We start from the raw sequence: 26,128 nt of genomic DNA, 5'->3' as shown, positions 1-26,128 counted from the left end.
TGGCAGCTGGGATTTAGTCTGCCGCGTGTTGCACGAAGGCTTTACTGCTTTTACTCTCGCTTGTCAAATACCCGCTCCTCCTCCCTTTCCACTCAACACACACATTTCTTCATCATGGCAGAAACAGCAAAAGCACCAGCACCAGCATCATCTAAAGCCGGAGCCTTCCAAGACAAAGACAAGCCTACCGAGGTTCGTCTAAGCAATATCCTTGCTGCCAAAGGTAAACAGGACGATCCATTTTATTCGTATCAGGGATCTTGGATACAAGACACGCGTACACATTGGGAATCGGATCTCGACTCTAAGCTAAATACGACCTTCATCTTGTACAGCTGTTGGCGACGCTATTCGCACATCGCTTGGTCCTCGTGGCATGGATAAGATGGTACGATGCACTACACTACAACGTATTCCATTGCAGATCAGCTTTTGACACGTCCGCTCTTCTTTTCTTTTCTTTCAGATTCAAACAAGCAACGGTGAAGTTGTTATTACCAATGATGGTGCTACTATTCTCAAGCATATGGCCGTGCTTCATCCTGCAGCAAAGATGGTAAATGAGGGTGTATATGTATTGACAAATGATAATAACGCGTGCCATTCGATAGCTCGTTGATTTGTCTGCAGCACAAGATGTGGAAGCAGGTGATGGTACTACTTCAGTTGTCGTCTTGTGCAGCTCAATGCTTTCTGCTGCCGAGAAAATGTTGAACAAAGGCAAGTAATTGGAAGGATGTTCAATTCAAGTTAATTGACATTGTATCATCATCATCATCATTATAGGTATTCACCCTACAACCATTGCCGAATCCTTCCAACGTGCTGCACAAAAGTCTGTGGAATTCTTGGCCGAGATGGCAACTGCTATTGATTTATCCGATCGTGAATCGCTTCTTCGTGCTGCATCTACTTCATTGAATTCCAAGGTTTGTGCTATTTGGTGAAGGATTGGGATTTACCCATCAACATGCAGTTGGCTGATCATGTTTTCTTTTGAAGATTGTCTCCCAATACTCATCCTTGCTCGCTCCCATTGCTGTTGATGCTGTCACTCGTGTCATTGATCCTGCCATTGCCGATAACGTCAACATTAAAGATATCCGTGTCGTCAAGAAGGTTGGCGGTACCATCGATGATACAGAGTTGGTGGATGGTCTTGTGCTTAATCAAAACGTGGTCAAAAGCGCTGGTGGCCCCACTCGCATGGAGAAGGCTAAAATTGGTTTGATCCAATTCCAATTGTCACCACCCAAGCCTGATGTAAGTGTTGGTTGGATTAGGGTTCACGGCAGCCTATATTCATTGTTACATTTTAGATGGATAACCAAATCGTGGTCAATGATTACCGTCAAATGGATCGCATCCTCAAAGAAGAACGTCAATACCTCCTGAACATGTGCAAAAAGATCAAAAAGTCAGGCTGCAACGTTCTTCTCATTCAAAAGTCAATTCTTCGTGATGCTGTCAGCGACCTTGCTCTCCACTTTTTGGCCAAGCTCAAGATTATGGTTGTCAAGGATATCGAACGTGATGAAATTGAGTTCATTGCCAAGGTAATAATTGTTTGGGGCTGACCTTAGTTGTACTCTTACTAATGCTTTGAATGATGTAGTCTCTTGGATGCAAGCCTGTGGCTGATGTTGAATCATTCACCGATGATAAGTTGGGTTATGCCGATTTGATCGAAGAATCCGATTCTTCAGGCTCCAAGGTTGTCAAGATCACTGGCATGAAGCACGCCGGCAAGACCGTATCAGTGTTGTGCCGTGGTGCAAACTCGCTTGTGTTGGAAGAATCACATCGCTCACTCCACGATGCATTGTGTGTTGTACGCTGCTTGGTGAAGAAGAGGTATGTATAATGGATGAGCAAAGGCAACAATGGCCAACCATTGTTATTTTTATAGAGCATTGATTGCTGGTGGTGGTGCACCTGAAATTCAAGTCTCCCAAAAGTTGATGGATTATGCAAAGACTCTGAAGGGCATGGAGCAATATTGTTTCCAAGCATTTGCTGAAGCTCTTGAAGTTATTCCAACCACCTTGGCAGAAAATGCTGGTCTCAATCCCATCAAGATCGTAACCGAGCTTAGAAATCGACATGCACGTGGTGAGATTACTGCTGGTATCAATGTCAAGAAGGGTACCATCACCAATATCCTCGAAGAAAATGTCATCCAGCCTCTCTTGGTGTCAACAAGTGCTATGGAGCTTGCGGCTGAAACTGTCAAGATGATTCTTAAGATTGATGATTTGGTAAGTTGGATTGTTATCTGGTGGATGGCATGTGTATTGACATTGACTCTTTGTTTAGGTTCAAAGCCGATAAATAGCATATCCATTCGCATAGTAATCACAATAAAGACATTCTCATCTTTCAATTGGAGACCCTTGTATTGAGCCATTACGCATAATTTACATAACATCTTTTCTAAATAATGTCTATAGGCGTCTAATCTACTGGTACTCCTTGAGTTCTTCGTCATCCCAGCTGTGGAATTTACCCGAGAGATGCTGTGGGGGCTTGATGGCAAGGTTGACCAATACGCTGCCGGATTGTTCAGGGGTTACGAGCTGGCCAGCCTCATGTAAGTCAACGAACTTTTGGTGCTCATCTTGCATAGACTCCTTGCCCTGTTCACGAATGGTCTTTTGCATGCTTGTGTCAACAATACCAGGACGAATGGCAATGCTGGTGATTTCTGGCTCTTCATTTGCGAGAGTAGCAGTCAAGTGGTTGAGAGCAGCCTTAGACCTTTTAACTTCTTTGTCAGTAAACATGATCAGCAAGAGGATGAATAAACATTTAACTTACGAGCCATAGGCGCCCCATGCGCGATAACCCTTTGAAGCGGCACCAGAAGAGACCATGATATAAGAACCACGGGCCTTGCGAACATGAGGAAGGGTCTTTTGGACCAATTCAATGATGGAGAAGAAGTTGATATCGTAGGCACTGTGATGGATTTAGGATACAGTCGATCATCGTTTTCAAACTCACTCGGTCAAACTTACCGCTTCCATTCTTCAATTGAACCGGTGGCAACGGTAGCAATTGGCTCAATAACACTATCAGAAGGAGTCAGCTGACTTGTTATGGCACCATCACTACACCACACCACACCACACCACTTACCCAGCGTTAGCAACAACCGAGTCGATTTGACCCCATTTGGAAACGGCATCATCAACGATCTTGTCCACAACCTTGGAATCGGTGACATCGCCGGCGACTAAGAGCAAGTTATCTTGTTTTCCCTTATCTGCAACTTCTTGCTTGAGTTGATTCAACAAATCGGCATTGCGAGCGACAGCCACCACGCGTGCATTGCGACCAACGGCATGAAGAACAGCAGCCTTGCCAATGCCTCGGGAAGCACCAGTGATGACCAATACGGGAGACGACATGATATGTATGAGAGGGAAGATACACGCGTAATGCTCCTTGTGTCAACACACTTTCTTATACTCAGAATCCTTCCGAACGTTACATTGACGCCGACCAATGGATGAGGTTTCGCTGGTGCAGAAAATAGGAATTCACCCTGTACGCTGTTATCGTTCAAACGATTTGTACATCAATCGCATAAAAGAATACCCTGCATTGATCAATCGATTGTCCCAAATACATAAACAACACATTCCATCAGAATTCTTACATCATCAGCCTCATCATGCAACTATGCCCTTGTTGATAACAACCTTCTTGACTCAGATGGCGTCGTCTTATCTATCATGCCCCATGATTCAATTGATTGCTAACATATAAACAATCAACATGTGTCACAGCATTTGGCTTAGCATCTTTATGCAGGTTGTCACGGGATACGCATGGCTTAGAATCTCTATGCACATTGGTTACCTAGATATCAAGATGAATAAACCCAAGATCTCGTTGTGGCGCGAGCACGAGGTCGCCTATATTTTATAGCTATATGCATGTACATATTGGTTACCGTTTTGGGATTGCTATGGACAAATGCAGAACAAAGAATTTGTATGCTTTAATGTTTATTGATGATGCAATGAGGTAGTTGAATGAAAAGGGGGAATGAGAACAATGCAACATGTTTACTACTCTGGTTGCCAAAGAGAGTGAGCAGCACCTGGCATCCAAGTAGGATTGGAAGTATGACCCTGGAGACAAATGTAAGTGTGGCCATGATATTCAACACGATCACCAGGTGCATAGGTGCCAATTGGATCCCATTCAGCAGCGTCTCCATAGCCACCGTAACCACCATCTTCTTCTTCGTGATGACAATGATGCTCTTCTTCTCGCTCTTCCTCCTCTTGTTGTTCCTCTTCTTCTTGTCGACGACGTTCCATTTCTTCACGTTCTCGCTCCATTTCTTCACGTTCACGTTCCATTCGTTCACGTTCTTCTTCCATACGCTGCTTCTCAAGTTCCATTTCTTCTTCTTCTTGCTCTCTACGTTCATGTTCTTGGTATAATTTGTGACCAAGGAAACCAGCACCAATTGCAAGAGCACCACCCAAAACAGCAGTACCGATATCACCAGCAATGGCCTTGTTACGTAAGGACTTGCAACGGTTGAGATGTTCTTCGTTGACATAGGAATGGCCACGCACAGGCTGATCGTATTGACCATAAGCAGGTGGAGGGCTGTTGAAACCACGCACTGTCAAGCTGAGATGCAAAACACCACCGCTCTTGCCCTTGACAGTATACAAATCAAAGAGACCATTAACGTAGCCACCAGGTGCTTGTGCCACAGGTGCAATTGGAATAGCAGCAAAACCAATCAACTCGTCAACACCAGTTTCTTCATCCATGACTTCCACATACAATTCGGGTTCACCACGCAAGGGGATCTCAAAACTCTGGTTCCATGTGGCATTCTTTCCAGCATCCTTTTGGGTATGGGACTTTTGCCATGACGACTTGTCATTCAGGTTCAAAGAAAACTGAAGATAGGGATCTTGCTTGCCGAACGTCTCAACGTTAGGCATTTCCATGGCAGCGTGGGCGACAATAGTGAGACTTCCTTCTTGTTGCATCATCTTGAAAAGATTTGTGTTTGAGGGGAGAAAAAGAAGAAAAGGTAGGTTGGCAACAAGAATGGGTCAAGAGGTTCTTATTATATAGTTGTTGGCCTTGGCATCGGTGGCATTTTCTCGTGACATCATTTGAAAAAGGGAGATAATAATAAATCAGCGATATTGTGCGGATGTTTATGTGCGCGACGAATAAGGCAGCATGATGCTGGTTGCCATTACCTGCCAAGGAAGGCTTCTTTACTTGAGTTGACCGTTTATGCATCAACATCCTGAACAACAGGTACTCGGGGAGCCGGTTAGCCGATGCTATTTTTGGAATTGAGTGCAATACACATGCAACGCGTAACGTAGTTTGTTTGCTTACTGGTTCCCACTCATTGCCGTTCACCCATGAAACGTATTGGGGTAGCGTGTTGTTTATAATGTAATAGGAGTAAAGGGAGGAATGTAACATGGCATAGTGGGATAGCCTAAATGATTTGTTGTCAACGAGTGAGTTTGATCCTGGGTTTTACAGCTTGCCTCGTGCATAGATCTTGCTTTGTGTGGCAATCCCGTGGCAGATTATTCTTCCAGCTGTGCACGCCCTCCCTTGTACTGCCGTCGTCATTTACCATTTCTATAAACAAATCTGCAAGTATAAAATGTAAGCCCTTAAATCCCTTGCATTGTAATGCATATCCTCAAGCTCATATCATGTCACCCCTTTCCGATGAAAGGTATACAAACCAAAACCGTTTGTGTTATGGGCAAACATAAAAAAAGAAATCCACATGTCAAATTAAAAGCGTGTTGTTCTCTTTTGGAAACCGAACTTGTCAATTGTCAGACTAAAGGTTATCATGTACGCTATGATGAATGAAACGCTATCGCTGTTTGGTGATTGACAAGCATCATGTTATCAACGAGAGAGATGAATTATCCATAGGGGGCATTATCCACCATATCGAGATAGAGCACGAGATCATACGACGCGTGTTGGATGTGCAAAGGGGAAAGCAAAAATTAGCTCTTGAGCAGAACAAGGTTCTTTTGTTCGACACACCATAATGGTGACACAAGTGGTCTGATTACTATTCACTAACACTAATTGGACATTTGCTGATTTCCACCAATGGTATCCGCTTCCCAAGGCCTGGACATGGGTTTTTGCTATCCTCTCCTCAAGGGGAACCAAAAGCAAGAGCCGAAAGAAAAAGCTGATGTTGAATAGCGTTTAGTGTGTAAAGGGCACTTTCCCCGCTCTTGTCTCCTCCCTTTTGTTCATCATAATCATCATTCCTTTTGCTTTGCTCGTGGGCGGGGTTTTGCAAACGATAATCAGTCAGCTTTTTGTTTTCTAGCCAGCATCACCAACATCTTCCTCTTCTTTTCATCTCTCACACACCCACTCTTTTTCTCTCTTTTACAGCCTTTCCTTCTCGCAATGAGTTTTCGCTTTTTTCGATTTTTCAGACGATCACGTAAAACAGCCTCTGCATCCATAAGATCAAAGCAACCTACCGAAGAGATTACGTCAAAGAATAGCACCAACTCATCCGAGGCATCGGCTTATCGTTACGAAGGCAACCGCCGTTATCACAACAGAGACGACGTAGCATACATACTCCCAAACGATGAAGAAGGTACATCCTATTCGCCTTGCAACCCAACCCACCCCCCTTCAGCATTTATTATTATTCCCGAGACAAGGGTCAACCAGCATCATGTTCATACAACAGACCCATAAATGTGTACCCAACCAATCACCCGATATTGATTACTATTCTTCCTACGACCGCCAACACTTTTATCCTTCTTCCTTGCTGATTCCTTTATTTCCAACATAGAGAATGATCGTGTTCACCAACAGCATTGGATGATGAGAGTAGCCTTTGGTGGCAATTTTGACTCGCCAATCGAAGAGGCGCTTGCACAGGGCATCGAAGTGCTCGATTCGGGATGTGGTATGCATGCATTGTTTAATTTATTGACAATGAACCTTCTTTCATTTGTCCCTATCACTCACTATCATACTATGCTACCAATGTCAAGGTCCTGCTACTTGGACACTCGAGATGTCTGAACAATACCCGAATTCGAACTTCCATGGCACCGACATTTCACCGAGGTTTCCTGAAGCCATCAAGCCATCCAATTGTCAATTCCATCTACACAACATAATCGACCCAGCGCCATTCCCGGACAACACATTTGGCTATGTGCATCAACGTCTACTGGTTCTTGGTCTTTTAGCCACCGACTGGGTCAAGGTAATAAAATAAGAGGATGTGGGATGACTTTTGACATGTGAGCTGACAAAGAGCTTATTAGGTGATCGATGATCTCTTACGCGTACTAAAGCCTGGTGGTTGGCTAGAGCTCCTGGAGGTGAGTACCATCATACTCTTTTTCTTTCCATTTGTTTCTAGTGATCTCATCATCAACAACTCCTATCATCTTTTAGGTATCCTTCCCACAGCTCATGAATGCTGGTCCCAAATGTACTTTGCTTATGCATTCCGGTATGTTGTATATATACGTATATGGATGTTGTCATCATCTGATAGCTCCTTTGTTTATATCCAGTCGCAAAATACGCCCGAGAGAAGGGGTTGAACCCTGACATTCCGCACGAGATGGAAGATTTGATGCGAAAAGCGGGTTGCGTCAATCTGGTGTTCCGTGAAGTACCTATCCCGATCGGCCACGGTGGCAAGCTCGGTGATCTTTTATGGTAAGAAGGGTGTAAACAAAGGAATGAAAGGGCTTGGTAAAGCGGTGTGTGAGAGAAAGGGAGTATAGGATATCGAAAATAAAGCACCCGGTTGGCTAATCTTATTGTGGTGCACACCCACAAACTCTTTTTTTTCTTAGGGACGACTTTTGGGATGTCTTCAACACGATGCATGCGATCATTGTCAGATATTATCCAGAGATGGCAGACCAAGAGTATTATACAAAGTTTTTGTCAGAGACCAAGCAAGAGTGCAAAGAACACGGCACGTACATTCGTTGGTATCGTTGTCATGGCCAGAAACCTGAAACTGCTTAAATGACTCCATTGCATCCTCCACCTTTTTCACTGTATACCTGACTTTTTTTTTTCCTTGTGTCCTGATTCCCTATTTTCTTGCTCTATCTCACTCTCTCTCCTTCCAATTACAAACCCCCACTCTTCCCCCCAACAAAAAAAAGCGCCATCTTCCTTTTTAGTTTTCTTTATTTATGTAATGATAAGTAACCATCCTATGTTGACATTGATTATTGTTCGCTATTGCTGGATAAAAAATCTCTGCGTTTGCTGTAAAGTGCTTGTCGTTTCATATCAACATGTCAAAATCAGCCAAAAACACGTGTTGCACTTGTGTCACTGTTGCACCTGATTTGCGGTGCGCTGAGTCTACAAGGATGGATTATGGGTGAGATGACATGTTTCCTTACCAAAGCCATGACAGGGTGTATTGCCTATAGCTTATATGGATTTTAGATGACGTATGGATAGCAAAGCTATGATTAGATTTTCGATGCCAACTCACAGTATGGTATTTCAACGTGCGTAGCCGGCTATTTATGTGTCCAAGTAATCGTGTCAGAAATAAAATCTGCATAAACTGTTCCATTGCTCTGGTACATCTCACCAACTCGGGGCGCGCGGACTACGGGGTCGGGATTTAAAAGATCGAGATAGAGTAATGAGAAATCCGAAGACCGAGATGAATCGTTACGTTTTTGTGGTACCTTGAATACTTAGGAGCGCGGTATCGTCATGGATTGGCGCGCATTAACAACATTAGGTTTGAAATGTACCTCGTTACATGCTTCAGGAGTGAATACAGGTAATGAGGATGAATAATAAAACACACATTCATTGTCCACAAGATTGGGGTTTTCCTTCACCTTCTCATTTTTGGCTAGGTTAATGATGTATAAATGAAAACAAAGAATTTTCGTGCGCTTTGATGTATACGTAATCATTGCATGTGCAATGCGTAGTTGGTGGTACGATAGAGTGGTCCTTAGGTACAAGGGAGGAATGGTAAATTAATCACACACCTACACGTCGCACGGTGTGTAAGCCTCCTTGGGTTAAAGTAGTATGTTGTAAGCTGACATCTCCAAACCATACTATTAGTGGCCCTTAACCTTGCTTGCTACACCATCATGTTGCACAATGCTTCTCACGGTTCCTGTACCCTTCCTACCACATTGCAAGGGTTTAAAGCTTGCAAAGCGAATTGACCTTGTAACATGATGCTAATGGATGGCGTATCCTCCATGTTACTTTCCATAGTCATGCACTTTCCACCAAACATTAAGATGATGCTATATCGGTTTGAGCATGATAACGACTTTTTCCTAGAAACAAGAAGGAACAACATGTTTCGTTCTAGCAGCGTGTATTGTATACATCGCAATGATTTGTACGCATCGACAAAAAAAGTGATTTCATGACGCCAAAGAGGACTCGCCTCTATAAAAGCGCGAGCAAAGGTAATACAAAAGCCCAAGTAAAAGTAGCAATGTGGGTGGGAAGAATATGTATCGCTGTGATCGGGATGCATGTGGCTCGTGTGGATGTTAAGAGATGGGCAGCTCTACTATATATTTACCCCAAAAGGCAAATGCCGCTGCTGCGCAAATGCTTAGAGACATGTGAGGCACTTTTTTTCCTTGAGCGGCAGTATGCCGAGAAATGTGTTTACATATTTGTATTATACGACCGACAACAAAGCCGATCAATATAGCAGCCATTTTACCGGACGACTACAAATAGATGGAGTTTGATAGGATCAGGTGGCGTTTATGATAGCAAGTAGTAGTAGTGGATGGTGGCTGTTGTTGTTTGCAGCATAAAAGCCTTTTCGTGGCTGTACAAACAAACAAGCATTGTATACAAGTTGTTGCCACCCATCGGTGAATCCAGCGTTTAGGCGTTAGGACAAATGCCAGTCCATGTAAAATCGACCCAGGCCTTGGTTCACATCCAAATGAACGAGGACATCGATGAGATTGAATAGAGATTACCTATGTACCCATCACCATGGCAACCAAAACAAACGTGGTATTATGGATGTGTTCTTGTAAAAATGATGATTGAAGTTGTTATTGCCCGAAAAAGAGTGCCTCGCTATGCATGCAGCACATAATCAAGCAACACCTTTGATTTGCCTTTAATGTCAATTCGGCGGATGATGCCGGTGAGATATTGTGACTGAAGAAAGAGAGCAACGGCAAGTGAAGGGGGGGCGGCAAGTGCAACTGCTCTTTTTGGTTCTTTTCATCCGCCATCTCGAGAAAAGAAAAAAACACACACACATACGACCTCCATCTTTGTTTTCCATTTGCTATTCTCTCTTTTTCCGCTTCTCTTCTCCTCAGCTTATCCCTCTTTTGTGCACCCACTCTTCTTGTCCACTATGTCCTTGGAAGGTCGAAACATCATTATCGGTGGCAAGTACAAACTTGGAAGAAAGATCGGTGCTGGCTCTTTTGGAGAGATTTACTTGGGTAAGTACCATCCACTTTCCTTTCAATTGCTGTATCCTTTTGACCAGATGAAGAACAATGCCACACTCATCCGCATCCTTTGTCAATTTGACATTGAAGACAACACTCGAGATATTTTATTATGTCAGGACGCATTGGGCAGTGTGTGTATGTGTGCATGCTTTCCTTCTCTCTCTTTTTCTGATTGCGATTGAGACTTGTCGGCTTACTCATCTGTGTTGTTTGAGGGGTTTTTGGGGTGCGTGGTGCGTGGTGCGTGGGGGGTTGGTTGAGGGAGCGGGGACGAAGGAGACATTGTGTGTGTGTTGTGTGCGTGTGTGTGACAACTATGTTATCATGTTCAAGATGGATGCTAATCTACATCATTGTTGTTATGTATAGGATCCAACATTACCAGTGGTGAAGAGATCGGCATAAAACTTGAAAGTGTTCGGGCACCCCATCCACAGCTTGAATATGAAGCACGAGTATACAAGACATTAGCTGGTGGTGTTGGCATCCCATTTTGTCGCTGGTATGGCAGAGAAGGCGATTACAATGTGCTTGTTATGGATCTCTTGGGCCCTTCAATGGAGGATTTATTCAATTATTGCAAACGGCGCTTTTCGTTGAAGACTGTACTCCTTCTCGCTGATCAATTGGTAAGTAGACATGCATGCACTAGCCAAGGGCGGGGGATATGTATGGTCCGCATGTGCTGCTGAGGGAGGTGGTGTGTTTAATCCTTTTGTCCGCCGATCTATTAACACTCCATCTCTTTTTCCCCGTTTTTTCCCTTTTAGCTTTCTCGAGTGGAGTATATTCATTCCAAAGGTAAGCATCATCAAGATTGCTATATAACTAGCGAGGTAGACTAATGAAGATATTAGGCTTTATCCACAGAGATATCAAACCAGACAATTTTCTGATGGGCATTGGACGATGCGGCAATCAAGTCAACATGATCGATTTCGGACTTGCAAAACGATATCGTGATCCTCGAACCAATGTGCATATACCCTACAGAGAAAACAAGAATCTGACCGGTACCCCCCGATATGCTAGCGTCAACACACACTTGGGCATCGGTATGTGATGAATCATTATTGTATCATGAACGTGATCCTTAACGCCTTTATGATTTAGAGCAATCACGACGTGACGACCTCGAATCTCTCGGCTATATATTGATTTACTTTTGCAAAGGGCAACTACCTTGGCAAGGCATTCGAGCTCGCACCAAAAAGGAGAAATACGACAAGATTATGGAAAAGAAGATGACTACGCCTGCAGATGTCCTTTGTCGCAACCTGAGTCAGGAATTTGCAATATACCTCAACTATGTACGATCATTGCGTTTCGATGACAAGCCTGATTACACCTATCTACGCAAACTCTTCCGTGATCTCTTTGTTCGTGAAGGCTTTCAATACGATTATGTATTTGATTGGACTGTTAGAAAAATGGTATGTGTCGTGAAGATCCATGATTTTCATCTCACTAATTCTATTGGATTTACTCTCACAGCAGGAAAAGAAGATGGCTGCTGAATCACAAGCATCGTCACGACTTGATACATCATTGTACGGTTCTTCGGCTGCTCCTTATGATCCAGCATTACCTTCACATCAACGACGACCCATGATGACTACAGCATTACCGACACCAGGCTTGCCTCATCGATCATCAGTAGCTCAGCCTTATCGTACAGAGAACAAATCACCTGAGACATCAAAACGTTTGGATGATGTAATGCTTCAATATCAACACCAGCAACAACAAAAATTGATGCAAAGTCAATATGGTCGGCCAACTATGTTACAACAAACGCTGCCACAAGACCATGCATACCTTAGCAACCATGCATATGCAGGAACGGGCGGTGGTAGAATGCTTGTGCGAGATAATCCACCCTCAGCTTCATCCAGTAGCCGATTGTAAGTGATTGTATTCCTTCTCGTAGCCGTCCATTTTTAGTAACCATGTGCTCTTTGATTGTAGATTACGTTCACAAACAAAGGGTCTATCAGCAGCAGGAATGACGAATCCTATTCCAGTAACAAGCACTCAACCACCACCTGCATTCATTGATCCAGCACCCACCAATTTCCATGATCCTCACATCAAATATCCCATTGATCCTATTGCTATTCCAGTGACAGATCCTAGATCAGCCAAGACAGCTAAAGTGGGTGATCAGCAACCATTGACCGCTGCACAGCAGATGAAGCCTTTCAATCTCATGAACCCGACGAGCCGGTTGTACGACGACTTTTGATCAACCACAACAACATCATCTCCATCTTTTTTTTTCTTTACTGCAATACATGATCCCATTTTCATGAAACACTACAATTCCCCCATCCCAATCTTCCTTCATTATTTCACCGTGTTTGATACACCATCATTCATCCACTATTCTATACACTCTATTTCACATCCTTCACACTCACTCACTCACTCACTCACACTCACACTCACACAGAGCACACTTATATTTTTACACACGCATATCAAACATCGTCATCATCATCATCATCAACTTAGTCATAGCATGTGTGGATCTTGATCGGTGCTGATAGGGCATGTGTATGTTGTGTGGGATGGGTAAAGGAACATGATAAAGGAGGAGGATGGAAGATAAGCTACCAATAGCAGCTCTGGTCACAACCTTAGAATTAAAAAGCCATTCTTTTCATAATGCCATCATCACATCTTTGAAGAAATAGTAGTAGTAGTAGTAGTAGTATAGTGCTCAATAACGAGACAAAGAAATGGGCTTGAAAGATGTCCTCATAAGGGAAGTGAACAACATCAACCATAATTGCTTCCTTTATACGTACGAGATGGATCAGGTGACACAAAAAGTTGTTCCTCGTTCATGCTATCCCCGCCCAGCAGCCAATGACATTGGCATATGGCTCCATTTTAGCCCCACAAAACAGGGCCATTTACGTCACATTTGTCCCTTGCAACCTTTCTTGTCGACATGCTCAAAGAAATCTGGATTACACGTCATGGTTACCGTGAAGATTGGGTCACCCCTACACCTCATTTACCCACTCAATTGAGCCACGATCCACCACTCTCAGAGCTCGGCCTTGCTCAAGCAGAAGAGTTGGGCGAGTTTCTTCAAGACAAGGGTATTCAGCGCGTATACAGCTCTCCTTTCTATCGAGTTTTACAGACCGTGTCTCCCCTTATTGCAAAGACTCATGTCCCTCTTTATATTGACTTTAGTATGAGGTAGAGAGGAAACCTTACTATGATGGGAGTAGAGATGATGATGGTAACTAATGTGTATATCATAGCGAATGGTATGGCACAGCGTATCCAGAGTACTTGCCACCTGCATCTATGGAGCTACTCAAATCACATTTCCCTGCCATTGACACGACGCATGAATCGAGTATTCCATGTGTACAAGGTCCTGAAACTGTGGGAGATTGTCACATTCGTGTGGATAAAGCGATCAAGACATTGGTAGCAAAGTTGGATAACGAAGTGGATGGGCCAACAAGTGTATTATTGGCGGGTCATGCTGCATCCGTAGTGGCCGCTGTTCGTTCATTGGTGAATGATGTCAAGTATCCCATTAAGGCTGCTACATGCAGTGTATCCAAGCTGGTGCGAAACGAGGATGGTAGCTGGAATGTGGTGATGAATGCGGAAACGGGTCATTTGAAGGAAGGATCTCAAAGAGCATGGACCTTTAGTGGAGATGTACCAGACTATGAATTGAATAAGATAAAGTCTACTTAGAGATACATTGTAAATGTAGAGAATGTTTATATATACACGATGCGTTTATTTGTCCTCTTTGATGCCTAGAGACTTTTTAAGCTCGTTGCGTAGTTCATATAATTGACCAAGTTGTTCATCGCTAAGCTTATCCAATCGCTCGCTATCGAGTTTCTTGCCCCAACCACCATCGGGCATGTTGAAGCTGCGTACTAAAGGATCGTCTTGTGGGGCAACACTTTCATCACTGTTGCTGGGTGGTGCTGTTTGTCCTTGCAACGTCTCCAGGTAACTATTCACCAGATCCAAGTAAGATAAAAGATAACCCTCATACTACCACTGCTCTTCTTACTCTTGCCACTGAGAAAGGAAACCCACAATGTGTGCTGGATTGTCAATGTTTTGGTGTCTTCGGAATTCAGCCTTGACGTAGTCGTCTCCCATGGAACGCATGGCAGGTGGCATGTAACGATGTGTACGCAATATTTGACGGTATAACGCAAGAGGTGCAAGCAAGATCTTGGCTTCCTTTACTGACTTTGACATTGTATGTGTGTGTGTGTGTGTGTGTGTGTGTGTGTGTGTGTATAGATAGCTCTTATCAAAGTTGAAGGTGCCAACAACTTATCTCGCCAATGTTTTCCTTGTAGGACGTGGAGTTTCAATTGGCAGCGTCTCCCCAACCCTGCTGGAAGTGATGATTTATACAGTAGGTATCATAGCAACCAATGTGGACGTATACCAGAGTCTAAGCTCGCTTGATCGATTACACGAAGAAGACGTTTAGGTTATTCCTTGCATTGCATTCGGTGAACGAGGTCCTTGTGAGATAAATAAATGAGGCAGGAGCGAAGGAAGTAGGTTTCCAATGCTCTTCACAACTTTTCTTTTTATAAACCTTCGACTACGTATTTGTCTCCCCTTCGTACCTTAACCATTGACCTACATCGTCATGGAAAAATGAAAAGGCTGCTTATACAAGCTATAAATCTTCGGATCATTACATAAAAAAAGGAGACTATTGTTAATGTGCTTGGGGATTCTGCATGTATGGACGACTTCTTGAACGATTAAATGCTCACTAGAGTAGTTTGACAAGATAGACAACATAGAGTGATACGATGATATCAGTGACCAACTAGCGCCATCATCAACTCTACGCGGCACAATTGATGGTGGATACGGATGGTATCATCTACCGTCTTCTGCACGTCATACTAGTTAAGTTAATTTAATCATCCCTCCACCACGACGTATAGCGAAGGATCGTGTCATCTCACATCATATGCACCATGAGCACCAATAAGAACATCACCCGTGCCAACTCGAGATTACGAATCATACATGGTATTATTGATCTTCCAGGAATGGACTAAGGCGTCTATGCATCGGCAAAGTTTCACGCCTACTAATGTTTGAGATACATTGATGGCCACTATTCTATGCCGTCAGTCAAAACTATTCCTGCTGCTGGTCTTCCGACACAACAATACAATTTCACATCTCACACTTTATCTACTTTCGCACAAGATGCATTCGGACGCATTGATCGGTTTTGGCCTATTATCTAGTATACCGTGTGGACTTGAAAATGATTCCATACGGGTTATCGTGGGCGGACATTACTATAGCTAATAGGTAAATATCGATCATGCACGCTTCACCAATAGGATCGAATCTTCAACTCCTGCCACCTCGGCTTTGTGACACATCAACCAAGTCCTTCAGCATCTTTGGCTCTATCTGAGTCTATCTACTTTACATTAAACAAAGACCACTTGTCATATAGCATCACGCTTACAAACATAAAGGTGCCTGTATCTCCGAACTTTACAATGAAACGTGGGGTTTTTATTAGAGCATTGTGCTCGGCTTGGCCAACAGCACCTTGGGTGAAAGTTTCACGATCAAGCTTGCCAATCCCAGATTTCGCAATGTCACTACCAGCCAAACTGGATCTGGGGGTCGACCTCTTCGACGACGACGATCAAAAAATATTTTTTGGGCTGTTTGCGACATTGAACGCGAAACTTGCACCCAAGGTGCTGTTGGCCAAGCCGAGCCCATTGCTCTAATAAAAACCCCACGTTGGATTGTAAAGTTTGGAGATACAGGCACCTTTATGTTTGTAAGCGTGATGCTATATGACAAGTGGTCTTTGTTCATTGTAAGTAGCTGGACCCTGGCAGAGCAAAAGATGCAGAAGGACCTCTTTGGGTAACTCAGCTAAAAAGTCAGGACTTCAGGGACAATGCATGAAAGGTACGCAATGTGATGTTTCAAATAAAGAAGAGAAGAGACAAGATAAATCCTTTAGGACTCGTGTGTATGTCTTTATGTATGAAAGATCAAAAGATGAAAGATGATGGTTTCTAGCTGCTTGATGGATGCTTATTTATACTATTCTATTGTTGTTGTTGACATGTCATGTGCTTCTAAGGAACGTTCGAATGTGTAGTGGAAAGGTCTATTCTATGTTTCTAGATATCGTATCCATAAACAATTACAGAATACAACACGCAACCCTCACTTTATGTCATACATTGGCAGCTAACAGCCACTTTTGTGCATTCCCAACTTTTGTGCATTCTATTGTAGGTGGACGATGCTCCTGCTCTGTACATTCATTTCCATGATTAAAGTAGGTTGATCCGAGCTGATTTGGTGGAGTTACACTCACACAAGATTACATCGGTTGAGCTACATCGAGCGTGCTATATGTCCAGAGTGATGTAACCTCTCTTTGACCGCAACTCAGTCAAATCAGCTCGGATCAACCTACTTTAATCATGGAAATGAATGTCTAGAGCAGGGGCATCGTTCCCATGCAGTGGATCTCGCAACAATGGTGATTGGATAAAAGTGGCCGTTAGCTAGCAATACATGCCTGTTCCTAGATGATCCATAAAGTAATTATACATTGACCCTTTCATTCATGCAAATGTAGCTGTGTTACACAACACGACCCTCTGCATCTTTTGCTCTGTCAGGGTCTAGCTACTCTACATTAAACAAAGACCACTCCTCATATAGCATCACGCTTACAAACATAAAGGTGCCTGTTTCTCCAAACTTTACAATGAAACGTGGGGTTTTTATTACAGCAATGGGCTCGGCTTGGCCAACAGCACCTTGTGTGAAAGTTTCATGTTCAGTGTCGCAACTAGCCCAAAAAGTATTTTTTTGGTCGTCGTCGTCGTGGAAGAGGTCGACCCCCAGATTTTGGTGTGTAAACGGTATTTATTGTAGTGTCAAAAGATGACACTTGATACAATCTTAAAAGAAAAGTCCCATTGGACTAAAAGGGGCCATGAGCCAATACAGAGACACAAAAAAGATCTAGATGAATGATGGTGACTATGTCTCCATCGCATCCGTATCACTTTTTGGAAGAGAGACATCAGACCGTTGGCCATCATGCGGAGGGGGCTGTTGCTGTGGGTGATCATGCGGGGTAGAAACTGTAGCAGGAAGGCTATTGTTATTGGTGTCGGGAGTTGGAGTAATGTTCATAGGAGTGGACTTCGAAGGGGCGACGTTGCGTTGGCGTTTGCTATTTGTTCGGAAGGTGAATGTCGATGTGAGAGTATCTTGATTAGAGTTTGCAGGGTCGGAGGTTCTGGTTTCAGGGGCAAGCTTCTTGCCTTGTCGGATTTGGCAATCTTTACGAATATGACCGAGTTCTTGACAAAAATGACATCTTGGTTGAGGTTTCTGCTTGCACTGGAGGCGAGTATGTCCAGAAAGATGGCAATAACGACAGTATAAAGGCATTTGTGACCATGTGGCGAACATACGAGTGGGGTAGGACCCATCATTACGTGATACAGTGATGGAATGCACGAGCTGTTGAGGTGGTACATGAAACACTTTGTTGCTGTTGTTGGCGTACTTGGGAGTAGTATTGATGTAAGCGTATCCTTTTCCTGTGAAAAAGTTTTGTTCCAGGTAGATACCAAGTTCAAGAAGTTGACCAAAAGGTTTGAGTGCTGTAGAGAGTGATGAGGAAAGAATTGTGCGTGTATACAATGGGATATGAGTAAGGTTGATTTTCACAACGTCCCATTCTTCTGGTATAGGTTGGGAACCAAAGACTTTTGTGCCATCAGCGAGGACTACTGGTTGATCGAGGTTTTTGTCAGCGAGGTCTTGTGTCTCGAAAGCGACTTCAGCAATGGTATACGAGCGTGTTCGATGCACAACAATGCCATGGGCACCCTTATGCAATGTTGAGTGACCAACTGCAAGCCGAAATTCAGCGTCAGTTATTTTCAAATGGGTTATATCAAACAGCAAGGAATGGGGGTTTTCAGCACGTCGCCACACTTGGCGGCTGTTCTGATGTTGGGAAAAAAGGGTGATGGATTCTCGAGTCTTGTTGAAAAGGGATGCATACGATGATGGTTGGTCGTGGGATGGTTTCCCACCCACTGATTTTTTAGGTTTAGCGGGAAGATCCATTGTTGTCGACCCCCAGATCCAGTTTGGCTGGTAGCGACATTGCGAAATCTGGGATTGGCAAGCTTGATCGTGAAACTTTCACCCAAGGTGCTGTTGGCCAAGCCGAGCACAATGCTCTAATAAAAACCCCACGTTTCATTGTAAAGTTCGGAGATACAGGCACCTTTATGTTTGTAAGCGTGATGCTATATGACAAGTGGTCTTTGTTTAATGTAAAGTATTTATAGGGAGGCTTTTGGCCTCGTTTTATTGGGAGTGCATCGAAGAGTGGCACCCCAAAATCGGAACGATATAGAAAAACGTACAAGGAATACGTATTGAAGGAATGACTAAGTCGGGCTATAGTTCCTCGGTGGCGAGGGACTTCCCGAGAAATGAGAGGATGGGGCAGAGGAGACAAAAGGTTGACCGTTTTGTTTAAGTGATTCAGCAAGAAGTTCAAGGGCAGAAGGTGTCAAGAAGGCGGTGATGTGTTTGGCTTGGTCAGACATAGGGTAGGTATGGTGGATATGGCTAAGAAGGCTGGATGTGGATTGTGGTGTTGGCAAAGGCATGTTTTCATCGAAATCATCAGGTGTGTACTCGTTAATGATATTGTCATTATGGCTTTCAATAGGCGATAGATCAAGTTTTAACATGGAGATATCAGACGATTGGCTGTTGGCAGATTGAGACGAAGGTGAACGAGGCAAAGGTGTGGTCGTGGGACTGCATGAATCAGGCTTGGATTTACGGTTGAAACACTTAGCGGCGCGATGGCCTGTTTGGCCACATGACCAACAAACACGAGAACGAGTGGCACGATTAGGACATGCAGATGTAGCGTGACCAGCTTGGTGGCAATGAAGGCAATGGAGCGGCATTTCTGCCCACGTAACATGAAACAGATCATCTGAGTTGGGCCATGCAACTGTGTGGCGTAATGGAATTGTATCAGAGTTGGCATTATTAATCTCCAGAGTGGCATAGCCTTTTCCCATGAAAAGGTGAGAATCGTGATCGCGAAGGATACCATAGTCAAGAACGTTGCCGTAGTCTGAAAGTGCTGTTTGGATACCTTTTGATAGCTTGTCCCTTGTGGTAAAGGGAAGGTCACTTAGCTGAAGATGTACAAGGCGAGCATCAGGAGAAAGAGGTGTCGAAGGCAAAATGCATTGGTTGTCAGGGAAGCTGATACCCATGAAATTGATTTTGCTGTAGTCTTTTTTATCGGCAATAAAGAGTTCGACAATGCGACGTGCGTGATCAGAGTGGAGGCGTACCCCACAGTTGTTGGGAAAGCTCTTGTTAATATGGCAAAGTATTTCTGAACGGTGTTCTGGACGAGAGGTGAAATCAAAAAACAAGCTGGGACAAGAGGCTGGCGAGCCGCCTACTTTCCACACATTGGAGTGGACGGCGTATTTACGATCTTTCGGTGTCTTCAAAGAATCACGAATGAGCGAAGGACTACGTGTAGCTTTAGCATACGAGAGACGTTGACGATTTTGTGTGCCTGTTTCCTTATCAGGCAATTTGGTTAAATTCTGGGAAGACATGTTTTTGTTCATTGTAAGTAGCTGACCCTGGCAGAGCAAAAGATGCAGAAGGACCTCTTTGGGTAACTCAGCTAAAAAGTCAGGACTTCAGGGACAATGCATGAAAGGTACGCAACCCTCACTTTATGTCATACATTGTGCTGGTGTAGGTGTGTGAGTGTGTGTGTGTGTTGTGATTGATAACGTTAATGAGTACGCGAGACTCGGTAGGTAAAATTTTGAAAGTTTATGTGAAAAGTAGAACAAAGAATCATAAATCTAATTTGAGCTACACCTATACCAAGCACGTCGGAGATGTAGCGCCTGAACCACCACATCAATTCCCTCCCCCAGGCTCCTATAGCCGATTAATGCAGCTGCGCATACTGCCTGGAGTATGATAAATGTTTTTGTTGTTATGACTTGCGAGTCGCCACACGCTTGCTCGCGGTCTCTAAGTGCCATGTTGTCATGTTTACGTTTTTGTAAGTTACTTGGAGGATTCTTTTTCAAGTGACGCCAATATTTAACGATTGTGCCAACATCGTCAAAGTGAGTTGCTGGTTCCCAAGTGTCCTCATTTGGTGGGAAACCTTTCCATCTTACACGGTAAAGATGTTTGTGTCTTTTGTCGGTCTGCAGGGATCAATAATGTGATCGACTACGTAACGTTTCTCTTGTAATTCTTCTAGTGGAATTGCCAGCTTGAGTTCGTGGGGTGTGTAATCCCTTTTCTCAATTGCATCATCCAGGTCCTTTAATCGGTATGATCCACCCTTCGTTTTACGTTCAACGATATATGGGCCTTCGTAATTAGCTATACGTAACTGAACGAAGTACAAATCTATTCCCCAGTTCATGCGATCACAAAAAGTTCACGTCAATAGAAGAAAATGTTGCACCACTATCAAGTAATGCGAGCACTTGTTGATTCTGGAGAGTGATGGGTATGAGTATTTCGTCACTGATGTGAGGATTGTGCTTGTTTGCCATTCTGGCATGCTTACATTGAGAGGCTTCGTCCATGTGTTCATCTTCTGAGAGGCGTCACCATCTTCATCGTTATCACCATACAATTGGCTTTCGGAAGCCGGCGTCAATTCTTCATCATGATCGTGCGAGTAAAAAGCATTACGTGCCACGACCAGAGGATTGTTGCAAAGCCGCGTTTCGGCATCGATAACGGCATCCTGATCCATTACCGCTTGGCTGTAGGCGTTGCGTTGGTGATGGGCTTTAGTTGCCTTATTGCCACGCTTGGCTGCCTGTTAGCCTTGTTGACGATACGTTTGGCCGAACGTTGATAACGTTGACCATTGTGGCCATTGTTGTTGTGGCGAGATGATGAGCCAGAGTATTGATTGTTATTGCCTTTGTGAGAGGCAGGCTTGTTGTTGAAGTGGGATGGTATTTCTTCTTCTTGTAGTAGGGACATTTGTGATTGGTGTCGAAGTCCACCGTGACGCCGTGTTTTGCACAATGCCAGCATGGTGTGGGTTCTTCTTCCTCGTTGTCCAAAGAAGCCTTAGCACGTACAACGCGGCTTGTTTGCTGCTGAGCAATTTGCGCTTGTTGTTATTACCACCAAACTCTTTTTCAAGCACGTTGAGGCCTTCAATGTCATTAAAGGTCTTGACCACATTGTTGGGCCATTCTCCTTTCATGGACAAGTAAGCTTCAGCAGTCGTTCTGTCAGCTATGTGCATGTTCATTAAGAAGATATCCACGAGCAAAGGATTATCCCTGTGTTGTTCTTCAGAGCGCGTGCAACACTGTTCTAAAGCGACGAACAAGATTTGAGGGACTCGCCCATCTGCTGCTTACACTTCAAAAGGGCACGTCTTCTTTGACGCTTTTGTACTGGTGTGTCAAAGGTATTAAGGATCGCCCCGCGAACCTGTTCAAGTATGCTTACTACGGCCTTCCGTTGGTACCTCAATTTGATCCAGCTCCTCAGCTGCTGAATTTGAGAATCATCCATGCTATATGACAACCAATCTCCCCACTTGCTTTCAATGTCCTCGTGACGAACACAAACTTTAAAGTTTGTGAGCCATTCTTTGGCAGAGTCATAGAGCTGATATTTTGCCCTTGTTTTATGCCATTAGGCTGGTTACCAATGTTGAACATCGGCAGGTCGCTGTCTTTAATACCGCGAGGTTGCACATCCACTGATGATCTCGTCAATCGGGATGGTTGGGATGACACATCATCTCGTGACGTTTGTTTGTCAGAGCCTCTGGTCCAAAATCGTTAAGGACATCACTATTGTAATTCTCACCCTCAAAAGAGCCACCTGCTTACGCATGCAGCCTGGCGGGCTTTTCGTACTGGGTCATGGCTGCATCCACCAACACTTGGTCAGCGTCTTGTGCCATGAGCTGGAAAGCCTCAGCATAAAGCACATCGGCCCGTGTTTTCATTTTCTGAGCCAGGGCTCTCGTTTCCTTTTTGGGTAGGGATTGTTTGTGGACCCTGTTGTTGTGCTTGCTGCTGCTGCAAAGCTTGTGGTTGTTGCTGCTGCAAAGCTTGTTGCTGTTGCTGCTGCAAAGCTTGCTGTTGTTGCTGTTGTTGCAAGGCCTGCTGTTGTTGTTGTTGCAAGGCTTGCTGTTGTTGTTGCTGCTGCTGCTGCAATGCTTCAAGTTGCTGCTGCTGCTGCAAAACGTGTTGCTGTTGTTGTTGTTGGAGCAACACTACGTTCAAGTTGCTGTTGGAGCAACTCGATTTGTTGTTGTTGCGCCTTCCTCGTTGAGAGGTGCCCATTCAGGCATGAGACCGGGAATGCTGTTGGATGGAATACCACCCTCGAAGTCGACATTCATGTCGTTGTTGTTGTTGTTGATGTTAAGTTGTTGGGAGTGGACATAACGAAAAGAGTATTCATGTAAAAGATGTGCTGGTGTAGGTGTGAGTGTGTGCGTGTTGTGATTGATAACGTTAATGAGTACGCGAGACTCTCGGTAGGTGTTCTGAAAGCTGCGTGAAAAGTAGAACAAAGAATCATAAATCTAATTTGAGCTACACCTATACCAAGCACGTCGGAGATGTAGTGCCTGAACCACTACATACATTGGCAGCTAACAGCCACTTTTGTGCATTCCCAACCTTTGTGCATTCTATTGTAGGCGGACGATGCTCCTGCTTCCGTACATTCATTTGCAGCCGATTAAAGTAGGTTGATCCGAGCTGATTTGCGGAGTTACACTCACACAAGATTACATCGGTTGAGCCATATCGAGCGTGCTCTATGTCCAGAGTGATGTAATCTCTTGACCGCAGCTCAGTCAAATCAGCTCGGATCAACCTATTTTAATCAGTGGAAATGAATGTCTAGAGCAGGGGCATCGTTCCCATGCAGTGGATCTCGCAACAATGATGATTGGATAAAAGTGGCCAGTTATGTTTTCGGCAACACATGCCTGTTCCTAGATGATCCATAAAGTAATTATACATTGACCTCATTCATGCAATGTAGCTGTGTTACACAACACGACCCTCTGCATCTTTTGCTCTGTCAGGGTCTAGCTACTTTACATTAAACATGTCTTCCAGAATTTTAACCAAATTGCCTGATAGCGAAACAGGCACACAAAATCGTCAACGTCTCTCGCTGTAGCAAAGCTACACGTAGTCCTTCGCCTATTCGTATCTTTTGACACTGAAAGATCGTAAATACGCCGTCCACTCCCAATGTGTGGAAAGTAGGCGGCTCGCCAGCCTCTTGTCCCAGCTTGTTTTTTTGATTTCACCTCTCGTCCAGAACACCGTTCAGAAATACTTTGCCATATTAACAAGAGCTTTCCCATCAACTGTGGGGTACGCCTCCACTCTGACTACGCACGTCGCATTGTCAATTTCCTTTATTGCCGATAAAAGACTACAGCAAAATCAATTTCATGGGTATCAGCTTCCCTGACAACCAATGCATTTTGCCTTCGACACCTCTTCTCCTGATGCTCGCCTTGTACATCTTCAGCTATGACTCCCTTTACCACAAGGGACAAGCTATCAAAGGTATCCAAACAGCACTTTCAGACTACGGCAACGTTCTTGACTATGGTATCCTTCGCGATCACGATTCCGTTCCTCAAGGGAAGGCTGCGCCACTTGAGATTACGCTAACTCGATACAACGACATGCCGCTACAGTTGCATGGCCCAACTCAGATGATCTGTTTCATGTTACGTGGGCAGAAATGCCGCTCCATTGCCTTCATTGCCACCAAGCTGGTCACGCTACATCTGCATGTCCTAATCAAATACCTGTTCTTGTTTGTTGGTCATGTGGCCAAACAAGTCATCGCGCCGCTAAGTGTTTCAACCGTAAATCCAAGCCTGATTCATGCAGTCCCACGACCACACCTTGCCTCGTTCACCTTCGTCTCAATTCAACAGCCACTCATCCGATATCTCCATGTTAAAACTTGATCTATCGCCTATTGAAAGCCATAATGACAATATCATTAACGAGTACACACCTGATGATTTTGATAAAAACATGCCTTTGCCAACACCACAATCCACATCCAGCCTTCTTAGCCATATCCACCATACCTACCCTATGTCTGACCAAGCCAAACACATCACCGACACCTTTTCGCTCTTGAATTTCTTGGTTGAATCATCAGCCAAATCAGTCAACCTTTTGTCTCCTCTGCCCCATCCTCTCATTTTCGGGAAGTCCCTCGCCACCGAGTAAACTATAACACCGGCCAGCTCCTTCAATACGTATTCTTTGTGACGTTTTTCTATATCGTTCCGATCGTGTGCCACTGATGCACTTAATAAAACGAGGCCAAAAGCCTCATAAATACTTTACTAAACAAAGACTATTTCATTATATAGCATCACGTTTACAAACATAGTGTGCCTGTATCTCCGAACTTTACAATGAAACGTGGGGCTTTTATTAGAGAACAAAGTCGGCTGGCCAACAGCACCTTGTAGAAAGCTGAAACGGTCGTGGCTAATCCCAGATTTCCCACATTGTCGCCACCAGCCAAACTGGATCCAGGGGTCGACCTCGACACGACAACGACGCCAAAAAATATTTTTTTGGGCTGTTTGCGAGACAGATAACGCGAAACTTTCACACAAGGTGCTGTTGGTCAAGCCGAGCACATTGCTCTAATAAAAAACCCCACGTTTCATTGTAAAGTTTGGAGATACAGGCGCCTTTATGTTTTACATATGAGGTAAGCGGATGGGAGTTGCTTTTTCCTAGTGGATGGTGTCGGTCAAGAATGGAAAGATGAAGAGCTGAGTGAAACGTATGGTGGTTACACAGACACGTCTGACAGGTTGTTGCCACAAATGGATGAGATGATGATGGATTATTTTTTAGAAGTGTACGTAAGTAAAACAGCATCCAACCATGAAGGTGTGCTTAAGGTATGTATCACATTTGCATGTAGGAGAAGGTCGAGCTGCATAAACCGATTTGTATATGTAAAAAGATACGTATACATATTGAATGAGTCACTCATCCTGAAACTCAATGGAGGGATCTCTTCACTTTTTCTCTTCTCAAGCTCATCCCACTCCCCCTCCCCCTTATTGTATCACAAAAGCCATGTACTTCTTGATGGCCGATAACCGAACCGCCTTTATTATTCCATCTTCGAAGCAATAGTATGTAATCCACAAGCTAGCAGAGTCCAAGATTGCAATAAATAAACAATGCTTTTATTTATCTAGCTATCTTGCTACATTGCCACCACCATCGTCGTAGTCGTGGTCGTCGTCCATCATCATTCGTACTCGTACTCGTACTCGTGAGCACTCGTCAACCTCCTCATCACCCAATATCCAAAACCACACAGGTTGAAACGAATGGGATCTTGCAGGCTTCCTTTTGAATCTCATTGTCGTTATCATTGTCATTGTTGTGAATGTGGTGATCATCATAATTGTCATT

General features: G+C 44.0%; 12 protein-coding genes across 12 annotated transcripts; 5 read left to right on the top strand and 7 right to left on the bottom strand.

Annotated features, from left to right (window-relative positions):
- Positions 1-114: 114 nt before the first annotated feature.
- On the top strand, positions 115-2,331 carry O0I10_006010 (T-complex protein 1 subunit delta; the record flags this gene model as incomplete). The annotated part of the gene is made up of 10 exons (XM_058486045.1): positions 115-223; positions 336-388; positions 467-556; positions 612-720; positions 787-929; positions 1,003-1,263; positions 1,320-1,556; positions 1,616-1,854; positions 1,910-2,258; positions 2,317-2,331. The coding sequence occupies 10 exons, from the start codon at positions 115-117 to the stop codon at positions 2,329-2,331; spliced, it is 1,605 nt and encodes a 534-aa protein (XP_058343240.1).
- A 128-nt stretch (positions 2,332-2,459) lies between these two features.
- On the bottom strand, positions 2,460-3,410 carry O0I10_006009 (uncharacterized protein; the record flags this gene model as incomplete). Its single annotated transcript, XM_058486044.1, has 4 exons — positions 2,460-2,757; positions 2,818-2,958; positions 3,018-3,071; positions 3,139-3,410. 4 exons carry the CDS (start codon positions 3,408-3,410, stop codon positions 2,460-2,462), a joined length of 765 nt encoding a protein of 254 aa, XP_058343239.1.
- Positions 3,411-4,076: 666 nt separating this feature from the next.
- Positions 4,077-5,027, bottom strand: O0I10_006008 (uncharacterized protein; the record flags this gene model as incomplete). The annotated part of the gene is made up of 1 exon (XM_058486043.1): positions 4,077-5,027. The coding sequence occupies one exon, from the start codon at positions 5,025-5,027 to the stop codon at positions 4,077-4,079; it is 951 nt and encodes a 316-aa protein (XP_058343238.1).
- A 1,423-nt stretch (positions 5,028-6,450) lies between these two features.
- On the top strand, positions 6,451-8,058 carry O0I10_006007 (uncharacterized protein; the record flags this gene model as incomplete). Its single annotated transcript, XM_058486042.1, has 7 exons — positions 6,451-6,649; positions 6,854-6,970; positions 7,059-7,276; positions 7,338-7,394; positions 7,471-7,528; positions 7,593-7,740; positions 7,881-8,058. 7 exons carry the CDS (start codon positions 6,451-6,453, stop codon positions 8,056-8,058), a joined length of 975 nt encoding a protein of 324 aa, XP_058343237.1.
- A 2,365-nt stretch (positions 8,059-10,423) lies between these two features.
- O0I10_006006 (uncharacterized protein) lies at positions 10,424-12,771 on the top strand (the record flags this gene model as incomplete). The annotated part of the gene is made up of 7 exons (XM_058486041.1): positions 10,424-10,514; positions 10,896-11,155; positions 11,297-11,327; positions 11,384-11,581; positions 11,640-11,959; positions 12,024-12,430; positions 12,495-12,771. The coding sequence occupies 7 exons, from the start codon at positions 10,424-10,426 to the stop codon at positions 12,769-12,771; spliced, it is 1,584 nt and encodes a 527-aa protein (XP_058343236.1).
- A 711-nt stretch (positions 12,772-13,482) lies between these two features.
- Positions 13,483-14,255, top strand: O0I10_006005 (uncharacterized protein; the record flags this gene model as incomplete). The annotated part of the gene is made up of 2 exons (XM_058486040.1): positions 13,483-13,739; positions 13,805-14,255. The coding sequence occupies 2 exons, from the start codon at positions 13,483-13,485 to the stop codon at positions 14,253-14,255; spliced, it is 708 nt and encodes a 235-aa protein (XP_058343235.1).
- Positions 14,256-14,300: 45 nt separating this feature from the next.
- Positions 14,301-14,780, bottom strand: O0I10_006004 (uncharacterized protein; the record flags this gene model as incomplete). Its single annotated transcript, XM_058486039.1, has 2 exons — positions 14,301-14,526; positions 14,587-14,780. 2 exons carry the CDS (start codon positions 14,778-14,780, stop codon positions 14,301-14,303), a joined length of 420 nt encoding a protein of 139 aa, XP_058343234.1.
- A 2,811-nt stretch (positions 14,781-17,591) lies between these two features.
- On the bottom strand, positions 17,592-18,695 carry O0I10_006003 (uncharacterized protein; the record flags this gene model as incomplete). Its single annotated transcript, XM_058486038.1, has 1 exon — positions 17,592-18,695. One exon carries the CDS (start codon positions 18,693-18,695, stop codon positions 17,592-17,594), a length of 1,104 nt encoding a protein of 367 aa, XP_058343233.1.
- Positions 18,696-19,024: 329 nt separating this feature from the next.
- Positions 19,025-20,245, bottom strand: O0I10_006002 (uncharacterized protein; the record flags this gene model as incomplete). The annotated part of the gene is made up of 1 exon (XM_058486037.1): positions 19,025-20,245. One exon carries the CDS (start codon positions 20,243-20,245, stop codon positions 19,025-19,027), a length of 1,221 nt encoding a protein of 406 aa, XP_058343232.1.
- An 831-nt stretch (positions 20,246-21,076) lies between these two features.
- O0I10_006001 (uncharacterized protein) lies at positions 21,077-21,411 on the bottom strand (the record flags this gene model as incomplete). The annotated part of the gene is made up of 2 exons (XM_058486036.1): positions 21,077-21,145; positions 21,220-21,411. 2 exons carry the CDS (start codon positions 21,409-21,411, stop codon positions 21,077-21,079), a joined length of 261 nt encoding a protein of 86 aa, XP_058343231.1.
- A 1,192-nt stretch (positions 21,412-22,603) lies between these two features.
- Positions 22,604-22,975, bottom strand: O0I10_006000 (uncharacterized protein; the record flags this gene model as incomplete). The annotated part of the gene is made up of 1 exon (XM_058486035.1): positions 22,604-22,975. The coding sequence occupies one exon, from the start codon at positions 22,973-22,975 to the stop codon at positions 22,604-22,606; it is 372 nt and encodes a 123-aa protein (XP_058343230.1).
- Positions 22,976-24,165: 1,190 nt separating this feature from the next.
- O0I10_005999 (uncharacterized protein) lies at positions 24,166-24,910 on the top strand (the record flags this gene model as incomplete). Its single annotated transcript, XM_058486034.1, has 2 exons — positions 24,166-24,495; positions 24,560-24,910. The coding sequence occupies 2 exons, from the start codon at positions 24,166-24,168 to the stop codon at positions 24,908-24,910; spliced, it is 681 nt and encodes a 226-aa protein (XP_058343229.1).
- Between the last annotated feature and the right edge of the window lie 1,218 nt (positions 24,911-26,128).

The sequence above is a fragment of the Lichtheimia ornata genome (assembly GCF_029851405.1).
Source record: "Lichtheimia ornata isolate CBS 291.66 chromosome Unknown scaffold00025, whole genome shotgun sequence".
Taxonomy (NCBI): Eukaryota; Fungi; Mucoromycota; class Mucoromycetes; order Mucorales; family Lichtheimiaceae; genus Lichtheimia; species Lichtheimia ornata.
The sequence above is the reverse complement of the archived record's forward strand: the minus strand, read 5'-3'. Positions and strand labels throughout refer to the sequence as shown.